We start from the raw sequence: 22,735 nt of genomic DNA on the forward strand, positions 1-22,735 counted from the left end.
TCAGCTTGAGTTGTCCTTGGTGTATACTTGGTGTGCTTGAGCGTCCGTGCACGCCACGTGCGGTTTTTCTGACTCTACCAGACAGCTTAACTTTCAGCAGCATTATCACGTCGTGGGTGGCCTTAAAGCCGACGGGGAACTTTCTTCACAGTGTGCGTCTCAAACCTCGCGTGGGCCACAAAACGACAAAATGCCTAGGAGAAGCCAACCGAAGGGCCCCCTCGACGTAGCAACGCGCGTAGGAGACCTATAACAAAACAACTGCGTGGAACCGCAGATAGCACCAAAGATAAGAATAAGACAAAGCTATTGCATTCAGGTCGCGGAGCACATGTCAGCCTGAAAGGAGGCAACCATAGAACGAACCGCGAGCTATAGTGAGGAGAGCCCCCGAGTACGTTACATCTCGAGAATTCTAGAGGCTCGTTTTTCTTCTATTTTTTATTATTATTCGTACGTTTGTTATCCGCGTATACACGTTCTTCGTAGCGTGTGCCTTTCATAAAGTTTCTCCCTGAGAACGCAGCCAGCAAAACTTTCCTTTTAAAAGATTAGGTCTTGTATACAGTTGAGCCTTTCGCAGCTGACATTTTAGCGCCGGCTATACGAGGCAGTCCGTCAGGCGAGAAACGTGTACGCTTCGGTCTCCACCGAAGCACAAAATATTTTTAAGCCGATATTGATACCACAAAGCAAAGAGTAAAACAATGTGGTGGCTGCTTGCTAAGAATATGAAGGAATACAAAAGACATAGCGAGAGAGGGAGAAGGGGAGGCCGGGAGAGGGGATGAGAGGAGGTGACCTGCCCGGAGGGAGAAGGTGGCTTCGGACTCTCGAGCCTAGTGATGACAGCACGTGCACTAAGATCTGCAGGCCAGTTCCTCTTGAGGTAGCGCTAACTAGGGCAATCCACGTTTCACTCATAGGTTCGCGGGTAATCCAGTGCTTTGAGATGCCTTACCGACGGCACGTGGAACTTTTAATACGAAAGCTGTGAATGAATAATCGCTTTTAGTTTGTTTCTAGATTGCGGCGTGCTTTTCCTCCCTCCGCAATTTGTTTCGAAGAATTTTGCATGTACTTTGAGAGGTTTTCTACGGTTGTGCTCACGAGAAATTGTGCGAAGTTCCTTACTCAGATGTGATTCCGTGAAGTGAAAATGGCAGCAATGTGAATAAAACGTTTAATTTAGAGACCGTTTGTGACCCTTTGTATTTTCGGAATCCAGCAATGTGAAAAGAAGGAGGGGTAAGAAATTACACACAGTGATGATGACTTCAGCCTTGAACGCGTTGTTTAAAAAATTAGCTGTGGCTTAGCTCTGATTAAGCCTGAGTGATTGCGAAAGCAATAGCTCCCTGGCTGCGCTTGGCTCTGCTGGTGGTTTAGCATGGCTTCGCCTGTTGTGCAACTAAAGGATTTACTCTGGATACAACATGGTTTCTACTGTTTGTTTATTCCAATGAACACGCTTTTGATTGTCGCTCTGCACTACTCATAGACGATTCTTCAGCATTCAGAGAGTCCATGAAACTACTCTCGCTCACTGAACTTGTAGAACGCCGCCGGGCTCGCCATTCTGCGGCATAGGCGCGTTGCTTAGCCAACCGCTCATGCCTTTCTTCATCTGTCTCCTTGGCACGGCGCCGGCGTTTGCGCGCAGCACGTCGCTCCAGCGACGCTTTGTACAACTCCTCAGACATGACTAAGCGGAGTGCGCCGGCGGCGCCCCGTTTATCCTCTCCTAGCGAGCGCCCTCACGCGGCGGGCCGAGGAGGCCGTCACGTGGTAGCCGCTGCGCCGAGCGAAGGAACGACTACGGCCGAAGAGGCGAGTTGGGGCCCCTGCTCTCCTCTGGTCGTGACGTCACGCTGTCACGTGGTCGTGCGCCGCAGCTGCGCCGGAGCGAAGGAACGACCTCCATCGACGGCAGAAACGTGCTAGCAGTATTGCTTTCGCAATAAAATTGGAGGCGACAGTTAAGTTCCGCCTTAATAGTATGAACCGATAGCGTTAACCCGTTAACGGTATCGGGTCATACTATATATAGGGAATTCCCCAGGTATAGGGAATTTATCATGCTCTATTTTACATTAACAGATCCCTGGTAGTTCTCATACCACTCCTGGCGCAGTAGTGCAGCGGTTAAGCGATGCGCGATTAAGCGATGCGATGGCAGATGCTGCCTCCGGTGGAGTTTGAACGACCCTGGTTGCTATTTCCGAGCAACCACTCGCGACCGATCATTAATCAAACTGCCACCTACCACTGTGGGCAGTTTGCTCACTATCCAGAGTACAGATTGCGATGACGTCACGTGCAACATGCCTAAGGTGTGCTACCTGCCCCCTGGGTTGCTTTTGTGGAGATTTTTTTCGTGGCTTTTTCGCTCACGGTCAACGACACCTGATTTTCTCTGACACCATAATAGAGGGAACACAAGAGAGTGTTTTCTCTCTTCTCTTGTCTGCTCACGGAGCTTTCAAAGTAATCGATAGCTGCCTATACTCCACTCATTTTTTTCTGGATGAAGGGCGTATAGCTCGTCTCCATCAATGTGTATTGTGCGGGCGTTCTCGGCGGGTGACCTCTTGCCTTGCCGCGTCGGATATGTAGCCAGAGAGAGAGAAAGAATGATGGGCACGTGGAGAAATCCGAGCAATAGCGCTGAGTCCTACGGCATTGCAGACGAGCTTTGAGATGAGGTGAATGTTGCTTCAGACCGGTCGGATAGGGTCACAGAGAAGGTAACACGAGGTTCAAGTGCCCGTGTCGTAAATGCCCCGAGCGAGCGAGGTTAAAGGTCCTGCCATTGTCGATGCCAATGAGGCGAACGTAATGACAAAAACTGCCACTGCGTGGGATTGTAATCAATGATTTTGAACAAAGGGGTGCACTGATTGAGTGTCGTAAAGTGTGCGCTGAAGTTTAATCGTAAAAAAGAAGGAAAAAAAAAAGATCCTCATGTGAGCGCCGCTTTTGAAATTGCGCAGAGGAACCCTGTACAGCGCTCATAGCCTTTTTCTAAACGTTAGTTTGGATGTGCAATATACAAAATCCTATTTGTATGCAGCGTGTCAGGTTTCATAAATTCTCGTCAGGCAGATGGGTAATTGGTGACTTCGACTCGTTTATCGCCCGAGGTTTCATGACAGAAAGTACAACTTCTAATCGTGACGTTATATGGTGCCCTATAAGTGAGCATGTTAGTGAATGTGTAAGAGAAGCACCTCAGTGAAAATGATGCGTGGTACGCTGTTAAAAACGCAATAGACTGGTTTCAAGTACGAAATGGATACCAAACAAGCTAGTCGCGTGTGCCTAATGGGGCTGCTAGCGAAGACAAAAATTAGAAGGGACACTTAAGCCTTCTAATCGTGACGTTATATGGTGCACTATAAGTGAGCATGATAGTGAATGTGGAAGAGAAGCACCTCAGTGAAAATAATGCTGGGTGTGCTGTTAAAAACGCAGTAGACTGATTGCAAGTACGAAATGGCTGTCAAACAAGGTAGTCGCGTGCCTAATGGGGCTCTTAGCGAAGACAAAAATTAGAAGGGACACTTAAGCCTTCTAATCATGACGTTATATGGTACACTATAAGTGAGCATGATAGTGAATGTGGAAGAGAAGCACCTCAGTGAAAATCATGCAGGGTGTGCTGTTAAAAACGCAGTAGACTGATTGCAAGTACGAAATGGCTGTCAAACAAGGTAGTCGCGTGCCTAATGGGGCTCCTAGCGAAGACAAAAATTAGAAGGGACACTTAAATTAGAAGGGACACTTAAGCCTTCTAATCATGACGTTATATGGTGCCCTATAAGTGAGCATGATAGTGAATGTGGAAGAGAAGCACCTCAGTGAAAATGATGCAGGGTGTGCGGTTAAAAACGCAGTAGACTGGTTTCAAGTACGAAATGGCTGACAAACAAGGTAGTCGCGTGCCTAATGGGGCTCCTAGCGAAGACAAAAATTAGAAGGGACACTCAAGCTCCACTTTAAGGATATGACTCGATGGCGTTAGAGTTAATGCCCATATATGCGGAATTAGTCATAGGTTCTACGGAGTCCTCAAACCAATCCTTCCGCAATGGTGCAGCGGTTAGGAGATGCGCCACTGCCCTGCGATGGCAGGTGCTGCCACCTGTGGGGCTTGTGGGACCCCAGCTGCTATTCCCGAGCAACCTGTTGCGATCAATCTTTGAATTAACACTCGCCTGCCGCAGTGGACAGTTTCCTAGCAGTCCGGTGGTCAGGTAAAGGTGACGTCACAAGGTCACCTGACCCAGGTGGCGCACATAGGTTGCTACTGGTCAAATGTTTTAGGGGAATCCCCCAAGGTAGAGTAGATTTGTAATAAGGGAGTAATTACTCATTGGCATCCACCCGAGCGCAGCCATACGGCTACAAAGGAAAGCTATACAGCTTTCTCAGAAACTTCGTAGTTAAAGAAAAATTCGTCCTGGTCCGGGGTTCGAACCCAGGACCACCGCTTCACCGGAGCAGTCGCTCTACCAATTGAGCTAACCAGGACTTTTTTTTTTTTCGGGACGGCAAGCTTATGGTAGGGCGAGAGCGAATTGATCAATAACTCGAAGTGGGAACTGTGTTGGTCAAATGGTTTTGTAGCCGTATGGCTGCGCTCGGGTGGATGCCAATGAGTAATTACTCCCTTATTACAAATCTACTCCACCTTGGGGGATTCCGCTAAAACATTTGACCAACACAGTTCCCACTTCGAGTTATTGATCAATTCGCTCTCGTCCTACCATAAGCTTGCCGTCCTGGTTAGCTCAATTGGTAGAGCGACTGCTCCTGTGAAGCGGTGGTCCTGGGTTCGAACCCCGGACCAGGACGAATTTTTCTTTAACTACGAAGTTTCTGAGAAAGCTGTATAGCTTTCCTTTGTAGCCGTATGGCTGCGCTCGGGTGGATGCCAATGAGTAATTACTCCCTTATTATAGGTTGCTACTCCTGCGGGTGGCCACCTGGGCCACCATATAGTCATCCCATTTGTCGCTCACAATACCGACAACGCCAATAACGTTGACGTCGACAACGCAACGCCAACGCCAGATTTTCTGCGTAACGGGGCCAAAATGGTAGGTGTGTCATATTTAAAAAGTGCTGAGAGCGCGCGTTGTGCCGAGTGAAAAAGTGTCTAAAGTGCCAGTTTTCTTAACCGTTACTACACCATACAGCAAGGATTAAGGTCTAGTAGTCCTCTTTTTCATCGGTTTATCACTTTCTTTTTGTCTGTAAAATAGTTGTATTTGTTCAAAGCTTCAAGCTTCTCTGCGAGATAAGCTCGTCGTGATACATGGGCTTGACATGATAACGCGTTACTGGCATGTTGCGGGAAATGCACCCACTCGTGCTTTCTACAGAATGAAGGCGGCGACTGGAAGATGATTACAGCAGGGGTCAGGTTATCATTATCACCGTCATCAGGCTAACTATAACTAATTAGTCACTGCGAAGTAAAGGTTTCGAACCGTCCTACCCCTGCTGGTGCCAAGAACACGAACACCGTACCTGCGAATTTTTTCTTTTCATAACTTCATCCAATCCTGCGCCATCTAAGACGGCATATTTGGTGCTTCGGTACTGATTTCGCACTTAATGTCCGCCCGTTCTGTCACATCTCCAGCCAAAGTTCGCCTTTTTTTTTAATTCAGTCTAGCTACCTGCTTTGGCAATCTTGCGCTAGATGTTCCTCTGATATATGCTTGCAGTACTACAATACTAAGAAAAATCGATAAAGGGCTCTTGCAGTTATTTCAGTGCTTCACATTTCCAAGCCTGCGCTTAAACGCATTCCTATGGGACTCTGACCTTGTTTTTTCCTCTCTTTGTTCAAGCCGAAAACAATGCGTTACTGTAATGCTATCAACAGAAAGCAGGAAAGAGAAGCCTTTCAGAAACAAAAACTGCATATATAAAATGTCTCCGCAACTCACAAAAGCATAGCTGAACTCCATTTTTCAGTCCGTTCAACCAGAGAAAAAGAGTGATGGTGAAGCGGGGGAGAGATACCAAAATACTTACCAAGTAAAGAAAGACTTTTTTCTCTCTGTCAAGACCGCAGGTCAGTAATGAAGTGCAGTAGTTCAGTATCATCTCAATATATTCATCGCAAAATCGCTTCAAGAAGCATATCTTTAATAAGTAAACATATCTTCAGCGACTTCATGAATACGAAAAGACTTAATTGTATTTAGTCGCTTACTTCCCGAAAGGCAAGGGATACTATTCTTCTCATCACCTTAAAGAGCGGGGCAAGGGTTAATTAATTCAAATCGTCCGCAGACTCCGAGCCCCCCGCGCGAGTATTCACACGCAAACTAAACGGCCTCCCACTCCTCAATCAGCCCCCCATTTTTGCATCTCGAGCGCGAGACAGTTCCTCGGCGGAGAGCGCAGCCATTGAGATAGCCCCATATTGCTGCGCTAGCTGTAAGCAGAAAAGCACACCTCAGGCATCGCTCCAAGTACAGGGAAAGAAGATTGGGGGTGCAGGCTGTTCGCTTCTGAAAAGATAGCCTGCAGCGGCAGCGTTTCAACGGTTTACATACAAAGGGCAGGGTAAGGAGGGTGGAGATGAGGGAAAGGGAAGACGATGGTTGCGGGGTGGAGGGGGTCAGGCTGTTCGCAGCGGCGTTCCTTTCATGATTTTCCGCCCCGTCTCGGGCACACTTGCTGTTGCTGAAAGGTGGCCCCAGTGTTCGAGCGCGCCCGCCCGGCACATATCACCGGGTGATAGGACCAAAAAGGAACCTTTGTTCGGGGGAACTCACTGGCGTAATGCATCTTGAACGAGCGATCGGGGAACATGCATTATGAATGAGGCACCATCGGGAACGACCCTGAGAGTGTGCGGCGAGGAGGGAGTGGATAGAGGGAAAGGGAAACTTCCTCCACTTTGCATCATTTCCCTATCTCCCTTTCCCTATCTCCCCTTTGGCTCCCATCGGCGACGGCGAGAGATGTTTGGAAACCGGAGAGCGTGTATGCGCGCTCGTCGGCAACTCCTACCACCATCTGCCTCGCCCCGTTCTCGTGCTGCTCCGTCGCCTAATACCGGGGGCGGACGTCCACATCTCCTCTTCACGTCATCAGCATCTCTTCCCCGGAGCGTTGGGTTCCGGGCGCGATGCGAAGGCGTGCAAGACCGAATACACGGCGCGCGTGCGAGCCTCTGTGGGGGCAGTCGTCGAGTAGCCCGCAATAACCGGCTACTGCTAGCGCAAAGTATAACTCGGAGCAGGCGGGGCTGGTATGATGTGCGGCACACTGTGCATTGACATCTGCCTGCCAATGCTGGCAACGTTGTGACGTGAGCACAGCGGATGACGCCAACTTTGTTTCCGCAAGCCTGTTCCCAGAATCTTCCTCTCCACTGCATGGCCGAAGCGTTGCACTCAGAAAAGCTGTGCAGAGGATTACCTAACAGTTTCAACCGCCATGTTCTCCGATAGACGCATTGCCTTCATTTCTCGGGCGAGCATTAATGTTTGTGTGCCACCGCATACATTGGCAACATGGTTCCGCTGTTCTGACATGTCCAACTCTCTCGGTCAAAATTTAAAAAGCTGACAAATTGAGAGACGCTGTCATGAGAATATTGAAGACAATGGTCCATTCTTCTGATATGGAACAAAACCTTTCGTTTAAAGTGTTTCCTTCGATTGTATCGGGCAATCAAGACTCCCAGAGAAAACCAATGGGGCACGCTTTTAACGACAGCAAAAACGCTAATAGAAAAAAAATACAGGACTGCCTTTGGGTGATCTCTGTATGTATTGATTGTTACAATGAAATTTTGCATTATATGAAGAAACTGCGTTCATAAAGTTTCCCACTCAAATATGATTTTTTCTAGAATTTCTGAGTTTAATCTTCTCGCGCATGGGAAGCAGTGCCTTTTTCGTTAGTTTTCGCAACTTATGGAGCGTTTTAAATACACTGACTTTTTTACATTTCTAGAGATCCACTGGCGTATTGAACGAGAAATGTGTTAGCCGCCTACATATTCTTTTAAGACGCTAAAGTCTCTTTTTTTCCGTTATTATTCTTCCGTACAGGAGCACTGGTGCATCCGGAAACTGGTGTAGAGCGTTATTAGATTGACCTTTCAGCTTTTCTTGTAGCTCAAGAAATCTAGTGCAACAAAAGCGCTCGCTATATTACAGCAGTTCTTTCTTGGCTTCTGTGGTGACCTGTCGACGGCCCGTGAGTGGGCGTTCACACAACTGCTCTTTCTGTCTTCAGTGGATTGGGTACACATCTCATAAAATGGCGCCTTTCTCCCTCATTGTCGGGTGTAGCATGTCCAATTGACTGCTACACCCGACAATAAACGGGGAATAAAGAAGGAATAGTTCTTTCGTATCAGCATATGCATCCAACACAGTCGCCAAAACGTGTAGTCAAGAATGCGGAAAAGGACCAAAAGGTTTCTATCTGGTTGTAACTGCTTTCCACGGTATGCTCACGACCAAGACCACAGAAAGCGACACTGGTCAAAGGAGGAAAAAAAACTACAGGACGGTGACCACTCCACAACACGTGATTTAGCGACAGGTGTTGGGGCATTCTCGCGATATACTGATGAAAATAATTTCAGAGCGGCAAATATATGTACAATTTATAGACCACTTTCTAGTTTTTGACACATACTCGTTCTTCGACTAGAACTCGCTTCAGCCAGTCATCTCCAGGCCGCCAGCCTCTCCTCGCGCGGCTAGCACCCTTCGGTTACGCCGACAACTACTACCTCTATGTTAACTTCTGAGAGCGAGTCTTCAACAGCTGTCGCTGTAAAATGAAATCAAACAGAAACTAAGTTAGTGAACAAATACTGGTATTGAACAAGAGAGCAAGATTACGCCCCTATCCCCCGTCAAGAAAGGCGTGCGAAGCATTCGTGCGAAAATCTACGAATGTCGTGACGTCAGGCGCCGGGCGCTCGGTTTCACCGATAACGCGATCCGCGCACGACCCGCGAACCCTGCGGTAAAGGTCTTGCTCGTCGTGCTCCCTTCACGGAATGTTTTGTTTCAATCCCCATCTTCCGTTGTGTGAACCATCTGTACTTTCCTGCTGTTTCTCCGCCGACGTCCAAAGGCTGACCGCGATGCTGCTACCTCATCGGTACAATACACGAAAAAAAAAAAGTATTTCACTGGATTCGAAAGTTTTCGCGAGCTGTCAGGTTTGGGCATGAGTGAGGGCCTCTTCGAACGCAGCCGAGTTCGAGAACAGAGAGGATAAAAGCGGGACGGGCCAAAAAGCAGCGTAAATTTTCATTCCGCCCTTCTAAGTTGGCAAAAGTGCGCGGACCCCTCACTATATGGCGCCGTGGCCGCGTACGTGATCAACCTGCACAGCAGGGCACGCAAAATTGCGATCGCTCACTGCAGCAGCTCGCACGAATGAAACGTCCTCCAAACTCTGTCTGAAGGAGTAATCAGGACGGAAAAGAAAAAAAGAAAGAATTGCAGAACCCGCGGAAGAAAGGTATGTGTGCACGGCTGTTCAAGAAAGCGTCCGAAGCGAGTGAATTTTCCTCTCCGCTTTAATTCTCAGTCAACGAGTTACGCAGCTTTTTGTATTGTTTCGTTTTTCGAGGGTGTGACTTCACATCCGGAATTTTCTTTAAGTCGCTCGCAATGCAGAGAACGCAGCGAAAGAGAAATAGCTGTGGGAACCGGAGTTCTCTCGTGCTCCAAGCTGCCAGCGGCACAAGGCAGCAACAGTGAGGGACGCATTATGCTGTGAAAGTTGGCTGAATCGAGAAAATGCGGTGAACACGTTAGAGGCAAATAATAGCAGCAAATTCGGCGTAACTTAAAATTCAATGAAATCCGTCTCTTGCAGGATGTTAAGGGTTTGACAATGTACAAGCTACTCAGATATTTCCGTATTAAACCGCCTGCACAGGACGATAAGCTGGATTTTATTGCACAACTTTGGGTTATGAAAATGACGATGTGACATCTAAGTAAAAGCTAACTTCACCTGCCGTCATCTGCAGAGTGTTAAATTACGAGCGGCATATTACTGGCGAAAAAAATTAACTATCAGTTTATTTAATTTGCTAGACTTAATGTGATGTATGCGCGTTATCACAATAGGTATGGACACCTCGCATAGGTTACGTATGTCTGTTTTACCGACAATGTAAGCGGCAGCTGGCGCGACGCTGCTTGTGCCTTTTTACTTGGCTACAGCTGCCGCAACATCGGTTTGCCTCCTTCACCAGGGAACATAACTCCTTTCATTGCGATAGCATTACGAGGGTCATGAAGGCGAAAATTGTCCGGTGCCGTCGTCTGCGTCGGATAACCCTCCTCCTCTCCCCTACGCCCCTTATCAGCTCTCCGGAGGAAGACTGCGGAGTAAAACTGTCCAGAATTGTCCAGCTCAAGCGATTGTAATGAGCGTTAAAGAATCTTTGATGCGCCTCTCGTTATTATATAAAGAAAATCGAAAAGCCAAATGCCATCCCATTTCCCCCGTATAAACCCAGTTTATCGCCATTCAAATATTTTCGCTCCAGTCACATACAACTCAAGAAGAGCGGCGAATTCCCCTCAAAAAAGCTGCTCCAACCAATGGCGTCGACTGATTCCGCCCTTTGATCGAATCTCCCTCTTGACCGATTCCCTAAGACCTGCTAGCGTCAAATGCAGGGGGTGACAGATGAATGGGGAACAGCCACGAGCTTAATTGGATTGACCGCGGCGTCAGGAAAATCGGTCGACGCCATTATCTTGGTAACTACGTTCTCGAAGTTCTAAAAACTGATATCTTTATTGCTCACGTTGGGCTACATGCCTCTCAAAAATTAGAGAGCCTAACAGTAATAGTTAAAAAGTTAACTTTTCATTATTAGTTAACCATCCGGCTAGCTAGCACGTCTTAGCTCTATTCTAATGTACTACACCGCTGACAGTGTTATGCCGAAAAAGGCGGTGCTCTAAATCAGTAAGGCTATTTTTCAAAATTGTGTAAAGTCTAAGGTTAAACACACCCTGTAGAATTCGCGCTTCCTCTCACGAGACGAAACCTAGAAGACAACCAAGCAAGAAGCACTTACGAAATAGCCCCTCAGACTGCTTCTTTTATAGTGCGCTATCCGCAAGTAAAGCTGCAGTATTCAACACAAGGCAGCTCTCATGATCGACGCCCGTTACTGCATGTTCTCTGCTGTTCTCTGCTGTTCTCTGCTGTGAAAGCGTGACAAATGAAATACCTTCCAACAAGAAATATTTATCTATCACGGTTCCCTTCTATAGCAGAATACCTAGCTTCCGCTGACAAGAAGCGAATTTTTTCTGCATTAGTACCTAAAGAAACCTCTCTTGTTTCACTTGAAAAGAAAATGGGGGGCTATGCTTAGTGATTCTAAAATATGGAGAGCATCAACGCAAATAAAATCCAGGAATCGCTTGTGCAAGAACCACCATATTTTTAGCCTATGCAGTATATATTCTGAAGAACCACACCTCTTTTTTTTCTGTTTTTTTTTTTGCTAACCAACTACTTGATTGTCTAGGCTCAGATCTCAAACACAGGTCGCATTTGCAGGCGGGGCATGTGCATTACAGCACCTGACGATGTTGATCACCGGCACTGAGCGCGAGCAACGGAAATACATTACTTGCACATAAAGCGTGGTAAGCTGCTACCGCTTTGAAATTCGGGCGTAGTTCGATATATAACTGGAGAAGGAGAAGAAGATTGTTGCCACAGTGCAGAAGCTCGCAAGTGATAACTACAGTTTCATTTCAGATTTTATGGTGTCAGATTAAGCCCACTATTTTATAAGGGTACAACGGATATGAGATTATTCGACCGAGAAGTTCATTGTTATTGTAAACGTTTCAATGTGAGAAATAATGCAGCATCAAAGCATTGAGCTTTGCAATGGTCAGTGAACCTTCTCCTATTTTTAATAGGCCGTGTACATCCCCAATGACCGCAACTAAATGATTGAGTTTTGACGGAAGCCCCCAACTCTAGGCGAACCTATCACGTCACTAGATCAACTACGTGAACAAGCATTCGCGACTGGTAAGTTCCGCTTGCATCGTTCGGGAAATGTTCAAACTGAGCTATGGAAAGAGTAATCAAGATCGTGAAGACTAGTTTCAGTAGCATTACAGGTCTACCTCTGCGACGGTGAAGATACCTCGATTTTTGTTTCACCCTACAGGATTCTCACCGAACTAAGCTTGGGCTTGGAATATAGCTTGGGACCAACATTTGTTTTTGAATTCTTGTTCAGATAATGTTAACTTTCAGGGAAAATTAGCTGTTCATAAATGTCCTCCGTAATGTATATACGATACAAAAGCAGTTCACGGTGACTGAATCAAAGCATAATTTCGAAGCTGTCACAAACGACTGCACAAGACGCGTAGCGCGACATAAGTATGTCTCAACCATTTCGGTAGTTGCGAAGAAAGGCTGTCACAAAATTCGGCGCATTTTCGAAAAAAAGAGTGCCGCGCGGAAGCGATCTCGCCAGCGCGTGCCGTTAGAAGAGGAGAGAAGGAAACCCTGTAGAGCACCTAGCCTTGTGTGGGGTGCTGCCCTAGCCACATTGCTCGCCCGCGCTGCGCCAAGGGAATTATGTCAGCGCATGTCGTCGATTCTTCCAGAATGTTGAAGTGGTTTCTACTCAATGTTGATTATTCAATTATTCTACTCAATGTTGAAGGCGAGGGCGTAGCCTTGAGCATTCTAAGTGATGCCCTCTCCTCTTCACTCGCTCACTGGAGCCGGCGCAACACAAGAAAGATCTCGAAGCATCTCGAAGCCAGTCCTCGCACCTGACCAATGGGGACGCTCGCCCGGCGCGAGAGGGAGAAGGAAATTGCACAGCTGATAATGTGCGCATGCGCACGCCTACCTTGGCGCGAAGAACGAACACACGCGGAGCTTGCCTATATATGAAGGGCGTTGACCGCTGCCTGTCAGCCCGAGCCGCCGTTCAAGCTTCAGAGAAGCGCGCCCGCTCGACTCTCGGGACACCACTCGCACAGCCACGGACCAACGAGGCCTTGTTGTAAGCCTCTGGTCGTCGGACTGTCGCGGGACCCGGTGAACAAATTGTGTTTTTGTTTGTGGCCTTTCACTTGTGTTAGTGCAGGTGCACTATTTCTTTTGTATTGTAATCTCTCTCGAGTGCTACTTTAAAAGACTTGCATTGAATTGTTAATCACTCTGTATGCGCTCGTACGAGATATTGTGAAATCCTCTGCATAGTCTCCTGGCTGTATAAACTTTGTTTTGTTTGTGAGCCTTTGGCTCCGACCCATTCTCTGGCTTGCGACCGGCGAAAGCTGGGTACCAAACGACCACCCCCTTGTCACTTGGTAGCTGGTCCCCGCTGAGCTTGCCACGCTGAGTCGAGGGCACCTCCTTTCAGTCCGAGACCGCTACCCTCACAAGCTCTAAGGGTGTCTGGGAACGCATGCTATACTGCGCGAAGTGGTGACAAAGGCTTAGGCAAATTATATTGCAGGGAAGCTCCACTGAGAAGCCGTCGCTCTATTCATGTGCGTGCAGCAGTTACACGGGAGTGTTACTATGCTGGCTTTTCATTTACTGCTTGCTAATACCATTGCAGATGAAATTCGATGGAGGAAAGAAAAAAGCAGCAAAAAGCGAGAAAGACCCCCTCTTGCCCCTCTTGCCCTTACCCTGCTCTTGTCCACGTGCAGCGGTTTGAGGTGCGGGTCGAAGAGCAGGGTGCCCGGATTCAGGTCGACCGGGCTCTGGCGCCGGCCCTTGCTGCACAGGTTCCAGTCCGGGTTCAGCAGGCCCCAGAAGTCGGGACCTGAAGGAGAAGAAGGAGAAACACTTCTTCAGTGGCCGTTGTCAACCGTATACCTTATATATATATATATATATATATATATATATATATATATATATATATACACACACACGAGGGGGTACCCACAAGAAACCGGACTTATTTTTGTTTGAACTTATTTGTTCACATTTTAAGCACAGACCTTCAATCTCCTTCAAAGTATTCCCCTCTTGCAATGATACGCTTGTCAAATCTTTCATTCCATTTTTCAAAACATTTTTTAAATTCATCTTTTGTGATGCTTGACAGTGCCTCCGTCGTTTTTTTCTTCTCCTCAGCAATATCAGCGAAACGCTTTCCATTCACCTATTTTTTCATTCTAGGAAACAAAGAAAGTAGCACGGGGCAAGGTCGGGAGAGTATGAGGGTTGAGGAATAGGGGTCATGCCATTTTTGGTCCAAAATTGTCGTAGAGACAGGGCTGTGTGAGCAGGGGCATTGCCATGATGGAAAAACCAGTCACCCGACCGCCACAAATCTGGCCGCTTCCACCACACACTTTTGCCCAATCTATTCAAAACATCCAAGTAGGAAGCCTGGCTAACTATCTGACCCTGCAGAACAAATTCTCAATGGACGACTCCTCTCATGTCGAAAAAACAAATCAGCATTGTTTTGAGGTTTGGTTTCACCTGACGAGCTTTCTTGAGGCGACGTGAGAAGTTTTCCATTGGCATGATTGTTGCTTTGATTCAGGATTCGATTGAGGAACACTTGAGTTGTCCCCATAGCATCGTCCTTGTACGTCTTTCTTAATATTTCAAGAGTTTCCATTCAACTTTTTCCGAGCAAAAATCAGAATTTCACCGGCACACGCTGTTCACGAAAATCAGCCATTGCAAAAACGACATTCACACAAAACAGTCGTCACTCTAAAACTCTGCCTAAACTAGTCTGACCTCCTTCAACGACGGCACTCGGCTTACTGACTCTAGAATGTTCGTTCTATGCGCTCCTAGTGGCAAAACGCGGTACAACAGAAGCTTTGCCGACCAAAAAATTTAGTCCGGTTTCTTTTGGGTACCCCCTCGTATATATATATATATATATATATATATATATATATATATATATATATATATATATATATATATATATATATATATATACATATATATATATAAAGCATGCAGCGAGAGCTCATTCGGCGTAGACGTTTGCAAATGCGGATTCTGGCTATGAGCCGTCAGGAGTGAAATAACTGAGAAATGGCAACAGGCTGTTGGCTGTTGTCTCTTTGCGTCCTACAGCATATGCTGGTTGGCATCGGTTGCATTTCTTCTGCGTGTGTACGGCCGGTTTCATGCCCGCTTCATGTAAAGATATTTGCTCCCGCTATCCTCAGCTATGCGATAACCGTGCACAGTGTTTCTCATTCGAAATACACACAGACAGCGGCTTTTGCCATTTTTCTTATGCTGATGTCAACCGATAGTGTAGCAGTTGCATAAAAAATACAATGAAAGGTTCTTTATAGGTTTGGTTCAAAAAATCTTTGAAATTTAAATTCCTTTAGAAGCACGCAGTGCTAAAAAAAAGCAAGCACTTAAATTAGTTACGAGCTGTATTTTTCTACACGAACATAGACAGTCTTGTGTCTGCCCGTTTAAGCGGCACGAGGACCTTCGAGGACTGTAGCTACAGCGACCGCGTGTGAATTTTTATGATCTGCTTATTTGGTTATTTATTCACAGGCGCTGCCATAATGATCAAGACCTCCATCTGCAGTGTAGCGCGGAGAGAATTTTAGCGTGCGGGGAATATTAAAAAACACAATTACTTTATATATAATACTCCTAAAAATTGTGCAAAGTAAAATGAAATAAACCATAAAAACCCACAAATGTGGCATTTGTGAAGCATCCTAACACGAATAGCTATCCTAACAGACACGTTTCAGAAAGGGGCTGGGGGTCCTGCTGCGCGGCTTTTAGATGCGTAAACACAACTTAAAGAGGTCTAACCGCATCACCGAGTTTGTGTGAAGCTTGACCTTCAGGGTGACCTTGGCCAAACCTCAAATAAATAAAAAAATAAATAAATAAATAAATAAATAAATATCGCCGCGATCGAAGAGATCATGCAGCTTCGCTGGCCACTGCACGAGAGCACTATGCTATCGCCGCATTTTTTTTTTTTTCAGGTGATCACGCCTCGTGTTAAACCGCAACAGACTCTCGCGTCATGCATTGCACATCATCGTCTTCTTCAACTAATAATATACACACTCTTGTGGTATGCATTGTACATCATCGTCTTCATCAACTAATACTACTACCGAACTAATGTGAGACATTCCAGCGGCTAAATAGACGAGGACGAAGGTCCTCGCCCCGTACATCTCTTTCTCACTCTCCCCTCCTCTCATGTGCTTCTTGCCACTTTTAACTTCGTCGCACTTCTTCGCCGCGGTTACGCCAACATCGCCCAGTGTGTTCTCGAATCGGCAATTTACAGCTCTCGCTGTAAAAACCAGCTGTTGCTTCGTGTGAGAAGATGGCGCTCTGCCGATTCAGCCACCCGACTTCGAGGAGGGGTCGGTTTCGCCGGAGCGTGCGGTTCGGGCTCATAGACGAGAGCTCGAACTTCAGAAAGGCAAGCAGTAGTGGTGACGAGCTTGTTACTTTACCACCAGATTGAAGATGGTCACTTTAGCTGCACGAATTGGTATTCTTCGTTCTATTTTCGCCAGCGCGAAATGGTTTATATGTTGTTCTGCTTTTTGCCATTAGTGATGCCGTTGTTCTTGATGTTGTGCTTCCTAAGAGATATTCCCCCTGTTAGGTGGAAAATAAATTGCAGTTCGACCCCAGACATCATGACGTAGTTATTACAGACTCACTGATTGTCTCCAGGTTGCTTTCACGGCTTCCCTTCGTGTTCAAGAGCGCGGAAGCGAATATCTGGTTTCGAGAAACACGCCCACCAACTCCTCTCGCGAGGCGAGGCGAGAAAAGAACGCGAGAATTCCTTCAAATCTTTACGGCTGAAGAAAGAACAGCGGAAAGCTTTCAGTGTGAAAAAACAACAACAACCAATAGCCTTATTTGAAGGAAAATAATACATATAAAAATTAAAACTGACGAGAAAGGTAGCAGTGAAGCGTTGTTTAGAAACTTCTCAGCCAAAATTACTTATATTTTTTTCCTTACAAACTACAGCTCCTCTTGAGGTTGTAGTGAGGGGAAGGCGAACTGGGCGTGATTTAAGCGCTGAGCTCCGTTCGCGCAAGCCGCGACTTCTTAGGCTGGAAAAAGCCGCCGCCGCCGAAGAGTTCGCTTCGGGTTAACCCGGGCCACGTAAAACCAATTTGCCGCGCGCGTTGCAATCGCGCTGGCCCTTTCCTTCCTTGACTTCCAACAAGCAGCAAACCATCCGTGTCCCGAGTGTGGGCTTTTCTTTCACTGCACTCTGCCGTCTTTCGCACCTTGCACCTGATTTCCTTTTTTCTTCTTTTTCTTTCTTTCCAGGTGCCGTTGTTCTGGCTCGCGGAGTTCGGGATCCACGGCTGGTTAATCGGAGAGCGCACTTTTTCAGCAGAGTCTGTTCTTTTGTTTTGTATCTCTTCGTTATCAACTGCACTGCTGTGGAGTTGGCTCGTCCCCACTATACTTTACCAGTTCTCGTTGAACCGCGTATATAGGCAACAAGAACGCCGCTTCAAAGAGACAGAAAAAACAACAACAAAGGAGTATTCGGCAGCCGGAAAACGAGGAAAGAGTGGACCCCGGGTCCGAATGTGCGAGGTACACTACTGTGTGGGCGTGCGGAGTTTCCTCTTTGGTATGCCGCCCGGCGCCAGCGCAGATTGCTGCTGTTCGTCGGGGAAGAAGAGCCGAACGAAGCGGGGGCACTGCCTCCGCGTCGCGAGAAAGGAGGGCGCAGTTGTGGCGGCTGCGGCGGTGGAACACAAAGGCTCCCCACCGGGCCGAGACATTAGGTCCGGGGGTAAGCGGCGCCGGTTCGGGGAGTGCGCGAACGCGAGCTGTGAGCGCGGCGCCAGAACCGTGAAAAGAAAAAAAAAAAAAAGAAGTGAGGTAACGAGGGAAAGAGCGAGCAGCGCCACTTTGGGAGGCTTCGATCGCCATTTCACGCGAATGATCCGTGGAATTCCAAAGAGGGCTCTGCGAACGAGGACGGGACAGGCGTGAGGGAAGACGGTAGGCCTGGGGGGTGTACAAAATGGGCATGTTTCTTGTTTTGTTTGTTATACACGTTTCCCTTTTCTATTCCCTATGTTCTCCTTTCTACTTTATCTTGTGTTTTAGACGTTTTCTCTTTTTAACGTGGCAATGTAGTAAGGAGCGTAACCGTTACACTCTGAGTGGGACGGCTGACCAACTTGATTACAAGCTTGCGCTCGCTGGTTTCGAAGTGGTCGTTTGATGGTCATCGGCCGCAACATTTCTCGTTTTGCAAGCGCTCCCCGGAATTCTAAGTTGTGCCGGTTCAGCGTCCGATCACCCGTCTATAGCGGGCAGCAGGCTTGATCTACACGCCAGTGCAGCCGACGCTCGTCTTGTAATGAAGCCCTAGTGCGCGGCACAGGCGTGGTTAAAGCTGCCAACTGCGCATGTGGATGCGATCCGTTGATGACCTCTTGAAGTTCTTACCTGCCATCGTCGGCGGGGGCAAGGGCATTCCTAAACTTACGATTGTATGCACGCAGGCTTCATCTGCAGCACGATTCCCGTCATTCTAGATGTCTTTGTGCCGAACCTTGTAAGCTATGGCGCATAATGCATGCATTCGGATTGATTTAGACCATATCAGCTTGTTCAGAGGGAATGAAAATCTCAGTAAACCTGCGCTTTCCTGCACTGCACGAGTACCGAAATTAGGCTGCGGCGGCGGAGATTGCAAATCTCGGACTCATTCTCCCCGGTAGATCACCGCAGCGAAGAAGAATCCTGAAACGTTTAGCCTCGTCACAAAGATTGTTTTCTTATTAATGAGCTTAAAAAACAATTAAGAAGATGGAGAAGAATCTTATTAGGTCAACGCAGCAACTGCCAAACAGGGAATGTATTTATATACCTGGTGTTTCAACGAACACTTTCAAACATTTTAGAAAATAGGCTTTTTGAGGTAAAAATAGGGCTTTTGCGGCATACTAATACCAGTGTTGGCGAACACCGGAAAACCGGTGAATCAATTTATGTAGTGAGCTGATTCGCTAATTTTTAATAATTAACTTTTAACTAGTAGTGTTAGGCTTCTATTTGCAATTAGAGATCTGTAGCCGGTCGTTAATAATAGCCATATCAGGTTTTAGAATTTCGAAAACGCGATTACCCTTGGCGCTGCGGCTCCACAAAATTTGGCTTTTTCGACTAGTTATGGGCACTGGAGGGTTAGCTTTGCATGCATGCTTTCGGAAGAGCATGTAATTTCGCACAATGCAGCCAAATTTTGTCGAGCCGCAGCGGCGACGGCAATCACGTTTTCAAAATTCTAAAAACTCATATGGCTATTACTAACGACCGGCTGTGAATCTAGTTGCCACTAAAGGCCTATCTCTACTAGTTAAAAAGTTCATATCAAAGATCAATTAAGCAGCTTACTACTTAGAATGATTCACCGATTCTCTGGTGTCCGCCGACACTGGTAATATTATGCCGTAGAAGTGATATTTTTACCGCAAAAAGCCTATTTTTGAAAATTTTTGAAAGATTTCGCTGAAACACCCGGTATAATCAAGCCCTGAAGCTGCTCTTAGGGTTAGGAGTGATATTGTTTTGAAGGTACTGGTACCTGCTAAGACAGCATAGCATTCTTCGACACACGCTGTAATTCCGGACGACGAGAGTATTTTTCCTCTTTGACGGTTTTAAAACGCGGCTGGCCAGGCCGCTGAGTAAATCTACTCCCTCATTCTTAGAAGCGGAACGCCTTAGGCGTTGAGTCACGGAATAGGTGGTCTGCAGTTTTGGTAACAGTGGTAACACACGTAAGGCTCACGCTCAAGTACTACCACTGAGGAGTAATTAACATTGGTTGGGGTTGAAGTAAGTCCCCTTTGATTGTATTAATTCTGAAACACACAACCGCACTATACCCGTCTGTATAAACTGACGTGCTACATGACAACGAATGCCACCTCAAAAATAAATTATTCTGCAATGGTCGTCAACAATCGATCATCACCATCTGCCGCGAGCGAGTTGAAAGAGTCACACTTTAAAGAAATTAAACCACAACACAAGCATTTTCCTTTACTCGAAGCTTCCGGTACAATTGCGCTACAGATTGAAACATAGAAGTACACTGATCACATTGAGCCTGCAAAAAGTTGTCAGTGTCTTAACTCTGCTATGCCAGGATATACGTAGCATGAGCAGTGACGTCACGTGGCTCTGCGCCGGCGGAAGTAGCGGCAGCGGCGAGCGCGGCGAAGCGCGCCAGCTGAGCGCAGTGACGTCACTCGCTCCTCGCGCATGCGCAGTATGGTCGACGGAGGGAGCACGCGAAACGGCGAGAATGTGGCCAAAGTAGCTCACGCTACAAAACACCTTCTCAAACAAATACGAACCCGCATTCTACTCCCCTATTTTGCTACAGCAAGCTTGGGACGCTTCAACTGACCGTAAGCTTTTGGCTGGAAATGTGTCACGCTTCTTTCTAAAATCTATAACTAAGGTCGGATCGTACTACTAATTGTCACCGTGAGTGCACATCTAGAATATCCAGAAATGACGAACCATCGAGAGATCAAAGCACTGTCACCATCAGCAGTGACGAGGGTCGAAGTCACCACCTCTTAACAGCAAGCCCTGACTTCCCAAAGCTTTTAAGCTGACATTTCACACCAGACTGGCAAAGCAAAGCCGCCAGCAAGGTATGAGCACAACTTTTTCTGCACTTCGTGTTTTCCTATCTTCCCGTGTCTGTTCTCGGAAGATAGTCTCTGTATTCACGAGGCACGCGATCTGCGGTAGCGCCAGAGGACGAGACTCAAGAGTCCGTATCAGCCGAGACAAGGCGGAAGCTCGTTCCCTCAAAAGGATCAAATCCACTCTTCATAGCCGCCCCCTCCGTCCTTCTTTTTTTTCCTACCCGAGCAGCCGCGTTCCCCGCCACTTCACAATCTCTCTCTTCCGCGTCGGCTTTTGGCTTCCATGTTGCCGTCAGGCCACCTCCGCGGCGCCCATAAATTTCCCTCGACTTACTCGTAAATCTCTTCGCCGATATTATACGGCTCCTAGAGGTCTCCCTAGGCCTGTTCCCTACATCCCTGCGTAATCGGGAGACAGCGAGTAGAATATATGGCGCGCGGGCACGTCGGCCTATGGCCAGCCACCGCTCTTTAGCAGTCGGCTGTCTTCTACTGGGAAGAAGAGAAAACTCTAGAGGGATACAACACAGGGCTAGTCTTTTTGATTCTCAGTCTGAGCTTGACCTTTATGGCTTTCTCTTTTAGGAATGATATCGCTTTGTGCAGTCTGTGTTTCTCTCTACGTCCTACGCGTTCTCGCCTACTCAGTCCGCACGCAACAGCAACGTGTTCGCAAGTGTGACCTTATCGCCTGTGCCATCTGGCCGCTTACTGATTTTAGCGGAAGCAGGGTAGGATTTCAGCGCGCCAGGAAAGCGCTTTTTTTTTCAGTAACAAGATGCTTGGGGGCCTTTCGTTGTCAATTTAACGCTGATGTTGTCCAGGTATTTGTCAAAGGAAGGAAGTTCTCATAAATGCGCCCATACCGGAGCTTGGAAGGGAAAACGTTATGTCCTACGCGGCGCGTTCCCCCCCCCCCCCCCCCCCCAAAAAAAAAAAAAATCAGAAATCAAACGGAAAATACCCGCCGTGGTGGCTCAGTGGTAAGGCGCTCGTCTACCGAGCCGGATACCCGGGTTCGAACCCGACCGCGGCGGCCGCTTTCGGTGGAGGCGAAACGCAAAAGGCGCCCGTGTGCTGTGCGATGTCAGCGCACGTTAAAGATCCCTAGGTGGTCGAGATTATTCCGGAGACCTCCGCTACGGCACCTCTTTTTCCCTTTCTTCTTTCACTCCCACCTTCCTCCCTTCCCTTACGGCGCGGTTCAGGTGTCCGCCGAGTTATGTGAGACAGATACTGCGCCATTTCCTTTCCTCAAAAACTAATTTACCAATTTACCAACTGAAAATTATTAAGATCTAGGTGTCCTATTCTTGCTTCAGCAATTGTAGCCTTCGCTTTGAATGCTGCTTTCCATGCATGAGTCTGCGGCGAGTATTCTTTTTTTACCGCGATAGCGTTGAGGTTCTCGTTGTGCAGAAAGTCTGGTGTCGTCGTCGGCGTTTTGAGCCAAAAATCCCCGCAGAAGCAAGCTAGGTGAGCCACCCAGGTCACGTGACCTTTTTGGCGTCATCACAAGCTGTCTATCAGATTGTGAGAAAACTGACCACCGTGGAAACTGGCAATTAAGGATTGGTCACTAGGGAAGAGCAACTTGTGTCGCTCTAGCCCCACCGGTGGAAGCGCCTGAGTGCAGGGGCTCATCGCTTAACCGCTGCACCACTGCGCCAGGAAAGGTATAAGGACTCCCAGGGACCTATGACAGTTAAGTCCAGAACTACAAATTCCGCACATATGGGCATTAACCCATTAACGATATCGCCTCATACCTTTAGCAGAGCTCAAGTGTCCCCTTCAATTATTTGTTTTTGAAGGTTCCCAACAAGTGCTTTGGTGTGAGAAAAGTGTTGGCACTGATTTGAACAGCTCGTCGTGCAGCGCGCGTTTGCAGTCAACGTCCAAGGGTATTCGTTCGAAGTTCGACAGGCCACTAGCTTGTGGCTGCTGCCTCCAGCATACAAGCAGCGTTCAAAGAACGACGACACTTCGTCGCAGTTACATCCGTCCATGGC

At 47.4% G+C, this 22,735-nt stretch overlaps 1 protein-coding gene across 1 annotated transcript in view; it reads right to left on the reverse strand.

Moving 5' to 3' along the window:
* The window catches only part of LOC149370903 (carbonic anhydrase-related protein 10-like), a 183,110-nt gene that overhangs the window by 73,339 nt on the left and 87,036 nt on the right, over positions 1 to 22,735 (reverse strand). The window contains exon 3 of the mRNA XM_089563499.1: positions 13,713 to 13,849. Coding sequence (XP_089419625.1) covers positions 13,713 to 13,849 — 137 coding nt within the window. The remainder of the gene's footprint in view (positions 1 to 13,712; positions 13,850 to 22,735) is intronic.

This window comes from Amblyomma mixtum, chromosome 1, assembly GCF_055824585.1.
Source record: "Amblyomma mixtum isolate Tamu chromosome 1, ASM5582458v1, whole genome shotgun sequence".
In the NCBI taxonomy this organism is placed as follows: Eukaryota; Metazoa; Arthropoda; class Arachnida; order Ixodida; family Ixodidae; genus Amblyomma; species Amblyomma mixtum.